The 5,882-nt window shown below is 53.2% G+C and overlaps 1 protein-coding gene across 1 annotated transcript; it reads left to right on the forward strand.

Annotated features, from left to right (window-relative positions):
• The first annotated feature begins 717 nt into the window (after window positions 1-717).
• On the forward strand, window positions 718-4,744 carry ghrhrb (growth hormone releasing hormone receptor b). The gene is made up of 10 exons (XM_019871751.1): window positions 718-727; window positions 915-1,086; window positions 1,196-1,328; window positions 1,644-1,797; window positions 1,878-1,938; window positions 2,159-2,228; window positions 3,355-3,446; window positions 3,551-3,680; window positions 3,754-3,795; window positions 4,279-4,744. The coding sequence occupies exons 1-10, from the start codon at window positions 718-720 to the stop codon at window positions 4,474-4,476; spliced, it is 1,062 nt and encodes a 353-aa protein (XP_019727310.1). The 3' UTR covers window positions 4,477-4,744.
• The last annotated feature ends 1,138 nt before the right edge of the window (window positions 4,745-5,882 follow it).

Below are 5,882 nucleotides of genomic sequence, written 5' to 3' on the forward strand. Positions count from 1 at the left end.
CGCCGGCGGGCCCGCGCCAGCGTCTCGCTCACGTGGGGGATCCGCTCGCTCTGCTTTGTTCTATTTTTTTCCTCCTTCCATTTCCAGCCGGCGACTGAATCGACCAACAAATGCGACGATCAAAATGGCAAGAGCGCGTTTCGACTTCACGCCGATCGGCACGTACTCGATGGTCGATACGCGTCGAGTCCAGTCCGCAGAGACAAGAAACCATTCAGCGTCAGGAATTGGCTCATGGAGACTTTTTCCCGGTGGGGGGGGGGGGTTATTCCACTGAAGTCGATTTGGCTCTCAAAATGGTTTTACCTTCCGACCTGTGCGCATGAAATGACCCGAGACCGGTGCTTTGACCGGTGGGGGGGTGGGGGGTGGTCTCCTCTGTTTTGTGGTCCTTTATTATTCCACCGAAGTCAACTTGGGTCTCAGAATGGTTTTACCTTCCAACCTGTGCGCATGAAATGACCCGAGACCGGTGCTTTACTTGGCGCTGCTCGGCCACATCCAGAACCAGAGTCCAGGACACAAAAACAGCAAAATGTACAAAAAAAACACCCCTACCTGTATGCCTAAAGTGACCTGAGTGTTTTACTCGGACGGTTTTGGCGGCTCCCCTGGGGATCCGAAACAATCGAAATAGGTTGCGCGCTCATTGAAGTTAGCACCGCTAGCTCGACCCGTCGCCGGACGGCGGCTCCAAACGTCACCCGCCGACTACAGATGGCCTCAGGCGAGCTTCCAACAAAGTGTTTGTGACCGTAGCGCCGAGTTTCTTGCCTCCGATCGGCGCGGCGATCGGCGGAGAGCGAGTTCCGTGAAGCGGCCGGGGCTCGCGGACGCGGCGTGACGTCGCACCGGCTCTGACGCGAGCAAGTGTTTTGGTGAAAAGAAGGTGGCACTTGGGCAACTTGTTCCAGAAGCCCGCCGTTTGCCGGAGGGAATTTCAGCTGCTCGCTCACCCTTCTTTTTCCTCTTGTGTCTTGGAATTCAGACGACGTACTTCTCCAACTTCAAGCAGGTGTACACGGCCGGCTACGCGACCTCGCTGGTCTCCCTGATATCCGCCGTTTTTGTCTTTGCGGTCTTCAGGTAACGTTTGGAAAGTCCCTCACGCTGAAATCCGTGCGCGAGGAATCCTTTCAAAAGTTGTCTTCTTTCAAACGAGGGGGGCGGGCGTTGATGATTTCTCTTTGTGAAGGAAGTTCCACTGCACCAGGAACTACATCCACATGAACCTCTTCTTCTCCTTCATTCTGAGAGCGAGCGCCGTCTTCATTAAAGACGAAATTCTTTTCTCCAATCAAGACCTGGACCACTGTTTCATGTCGACTGTGAGTGAGCGTGGCCTGCGTCGCGCCCTTCCATGTCACCAAATTCGGTGCCGCGTGAGACACCCCCCGGTCACCAAATGGCCGCTCTTCACTCCAAATCCAAACGGCTGTCATGACACTTCTTTCAAATTGTCTTCAGTGAGTGTTGAAAAAGACAAATATGGAGATGGAAAGGTGACCGGCGAGCCAACGTTTGCTCCTCATCTGCGCGATCCCCCAAATTGACGCGAGGGGCCGTCGTACCGCGAGGCGACGACCGGCCCCCTTTCCCGCCCGCTGACCGTGGCGTTCTTTGGTCGTTGCCCCCCCCCGCAGACGTCCTGCAAATCGGCGGTGGCCTTCTTCCAGTTCAGCATCCTCGCCAACTACTTCTGGCTCTTGGTGGAGGGCATGTACCTGCAGACCCTGCTGGCTCTCACCTTTGTCTTCCAGAAGAAGTACTTCTGGTGGTACGTTCTCATTGGTTGGGGTGAGTACGTTTTCTTTGGTTTTGTTTTTCTCCCCACCGCCGCTCACCATGTCGCACGCTAACTCTGGGCGCTCCCCCAGGTGTGCCATCGACAATCATCACGGCGTGGATCTTGACGCGCAACTTCTACGACGACAGAGGGTGAGGTGAAACCGAATGACAATCGTACAGTACGTCCATTTTCCGTCGCGTTTATCCTCATGAAGAGTCGCGGGGAAGCTAAATCAGCCCGGAGAGAGAAAGCAAGGACGAAGAAGAAGCCAAAGAAGCGAGGCGTCACTTGAAGGGCGGCGACGGAGCGGGAGTGACAATGTATCGCCCTTGTCTTGTTGATCTCATTCCCGCATGCGCTGCGCCTCAGCTGCTGGGATGACACAGATGTGGCCTTCGTCTGGTGGATCATAAAAGCGCCAATCACCCTCTCATTGCTGGTGAGTTACGCCGGCGGCGGTCGAGCCGGCGTCGCGCATCTCTCCGCGACATCTCGACAAGGCCCGGCGAGCTAGCTCGCGAGCTGGCTATTCACGCCTTTGACGGACGGCAAAATCACCGTTGGCGGCGTCTGGTCCCGCCTCCGTTTGTAGATCTGCTCAAATGCTCACGTTGGTCACGTTCCGCTTTCGGCAGCAGGTGGCGGGCTGAGCGTTCTTACTGGCTGCGCACCTGCTGCCGAGCTGTCATTCTGGCACCTTGTATATGCCCGGCGTCCTTCTGTCATTTCTTTGCCGCGCCACTGCTCTTGCCCGCGTGTCAATTACTCTCGTTGTCGTATTCGTTCTTGTCATCGTTTCTCTTGTTCTACACGTCGGACATATTTTGTTGGTACGGTTTTTGAGTTGTTTTCATCCTTGCCTTTTGTGCAAGCGCTTTTTGTGATCGGGTTTTTGCGTAGTTTCCTGGTCCTTCATTTGGACCGGCGATTTCTGTTTCCATTTCTTATTATTTTTTTGGAATAAACGTTTTTGTACGGCGCTCTTGATGGAATCTGCGATTGTGGGATCCGAAAAAAATTATTTGCATCGAACGAAGCGTGACAACATTTTGCCATGCGGTCGGATGTATGGAGGGCTCCGTCCTTTGAGCAATTACCCACAATGCACTACCAGCGGCCATATCGGAGGGCTGTTATAAACAAGCCATACACGTGCATGGCTTGTTTATAAAGGACGGAGCCCTCTATACTCACAGACGGGGGTGTCAACCCAACCGGGCTTTTTATCACGTACCTGCTGGTGAAGATAAAAAAAAAAAATGGCGATGAATAGCAGCCATCGCCCGCAACGACTGGCAGCCCTCCAAAGTATTTGAGCATTTGCAGCCATCTTTTGGTCTCAGGGCTCGCGATCACGTGGCATGTGCACGCGCGTGCGTGCATGTGTGTGTGTGTGGATATACTGTATCGATATGTGAGGACTGGCCAGTAGGATGAATTTGCGGCCAGACGAACAAATGGAGCAGCGCCGACCCGATAGCGGTGGCCCGGTGACGACGGCCCGTGACTCGAGCGCGCAGTCGTGACTCTGCGCGTCCGTTGCGCATCCGCATTTATTCCCGCAGGTCAACTTCATGATCTTCGTCAATGTGATCCGCATTCTGGTGCAGAAGCTGCGATCTCCCGCCGTCGCCGGCAATGACAGCGGGCACTTCAAGTGAGACGCCATCCCGTCGTGATGAACTTGCCAAACCTGCTCATTCGGAGTCACGTGTACGCGCGTGTGTGTGTGTGCGTGTGTGTGTGTGTGTGTTCCCTCAGGCGACTGGCCAAATCCACCCTGCTGCTCATTCCGCTTTTTGGGATGCACTATATGGTGTTTGCTTTCCTACCCGAGAACACGGGCGCGGAGGCCCGTCTTTTCATCGAGCTCGGCTTGGGATCCTTTCAGGTGCAATCCTTCGCGACGCTTCTTTTGAGATTCGGCAAATCCCGCTTCACAACGAGCGTTTGTTTGTTTGCAGGGATTTGTGGTGGCCTTCCTCTACTGTTTCTTGAACGGGGAGGTAAGTGACTTGGAAACGAGAACTTCACGGCGCAAAATAAAGAAATGGATGCAAAATCGGCCTTTTGGTTTCCGTTCTCGGTCATTTTGTTCGCCGTCAATGTCGCGCGGTTTATGTCCGAGCGGTTTCAGATCAGCGACCGGCAACCGCGGACACGGTGAGCCCGGCTCTCCGAAAGACCCCGTCAAGTGAATTTGCCGCGGAAACGCACGAGACGCGTTTGAAGATAAGCGCTGGAAATTTGTGAGAACCCAATTGCGGCATATTCAACTTTTTTGCACGACTTTGGTTGTCCGGGTTGCTTCTACTCAGCCTGCTTTCGCGGAGGACACCCGAAATGCCCGTTGACTTGTTTCCCGGCCCCGGTCGATGAGATTCATTGACAAATCTTGCGCTTGTACTTCATCAGATTCCAGTCAAGTGCTGCCATGATTCATTTTGTTTTGTGTGTGTGTGTGTGTGTGTGTGTGTGTGTGTGTGCAGGTGCAGGCAGAACTGAAGAAGCGGTTTTGGAAGTGGCAGACTCAGAATTACCTGCGCTACAGTCAACGACGTCGAACCTTGTTTACCGAGAGCAGCACGCTAACGCAGATTTCCGTCCTTGACAAATGCAGCAGCCCCAAAGAAGACGCCGGCTGCGGGCCGAGTGCCGCCCCGCCCTGCGACGTCTCCGCCGTTTGAGGAGCAGCAGGCGAGCGCTTCCGCTTCCGCTTCCGCATCGCAGCGCTCCCGTTTGGCACTGGATCGGATCCTCTCACCCGGTGACCCCCATCCGGTCCGGCTTGTTTGAACGTCTCTTTCGGTTTGTTCCGGTGCCAGTCGTCCGCAAAAACACCACCGGGTTTGGAAAATATCGCGAGCATGTGCAGACGGGGCGGTCGCGGTGAACATTGGCGACGCCGCGGCATCCCCGTTCTCATCTTCGTCCAATAAAGTCTTTGTTGCGCATCGCAGCGAGCCGCGTCCATTTGACTTTGACGTCTTTGACGGACAGAAAAGGCGAACGGCATCGGAGAAGCCCTCCGATGTCACCCGTTGCTCACAAAACGGAACGGAACGGAACCATCGCAGTCACCTCTGAAAGAAAAGCAAACGGAACGCGACGCTGTTCGGAGCGGCCAAATCAAAGAGGAAGCAATTGTTTTCCGCTTGTTTTTTTATTCGTCTACCGAATTGCATCGATAATATTCGCACTTTGTGCGTCTCCTCCCGAACAGGAGCGATGCGTATGACAACAAGTTCACATCTAGTCTCCATAGAATCTGTCAACATCAAAAATAATTTCACACTTGCTCACTTCTAAATCTATCATTGACAAAGTCACGAGCAAATAATCCACAAGGTCAATGACGTCGTCATGGCCGCACGTGGCCGCGAGGTCAACACAAAACACGGACTGCCATCTCGGGACAAACGTTCGGACGGACGCCGAACGTCGGTAGATTTCGCCGAAGCTCGGCTTTCGTTTTTCTCCTTGGTTTTCAGCGCACACAGTCCTTGGTGGAAATATGGAAACGTCACATTTCGGTCCCGGACGCCGCACACCGACACCAAAGCACTCACAACACCAAATCTGGTCATCCGTCATCAGACGGGAAGGCGGCGGGATATATTCCATCCACTGAAAGCGCATCTCTTTTGAGGAGGAGGCAGACAGATGCTGGACAAAGGAGCATCCATTTTTTTTCCAGGTCGTATTTGATTGACATTTGACAGTTGAGCGGGGCATGTTTTAGCGTATTGAGAGCAGAGAGAAAGGCTTGATTTTTTTTTTTTTTTCGGGGGGGGGGACTTTTTTTGAGCCTCATTTTAATGACTTGGTCCTTTTTTAAATCGTTCCAATTAGGCAATTAGGCATTCCAATGAGTCGACAAACCTGTTCTTTGGGCTGTGTCCAATTGACAACATGTTTGTTTGATTTTCATTGAACGAGTCATTTCAAGGCTGGTGGGGGGGGGAGAAAAAAATAGGATTTTGGTCCCTCAGGCTCTCTCTATCTTGCCTTTTTTTTGTTTGTTTTTTTTTTGTGGTGGGCGGGTCCAGAACATATCTCCCTTGACCGTACACACTTTTTAGGTGAGGGTTTT

Source organism: Hippocampus comes, unplaced genomic scaffold (assembly GCF_001891065.2).
Source record: "Hippocampus comes isolate QL1 unplaced genomic scaffold, H_comes_QL1_v1.1 scaffold307, whole genome shotgun sequence".
NCBI classification, from domain to species: Eukaryota; Metazoa; Chordata; class Actinopteri; order Syngnathiformes; family Syngnathidae; genus Hippocampus; species Hippocampus comes.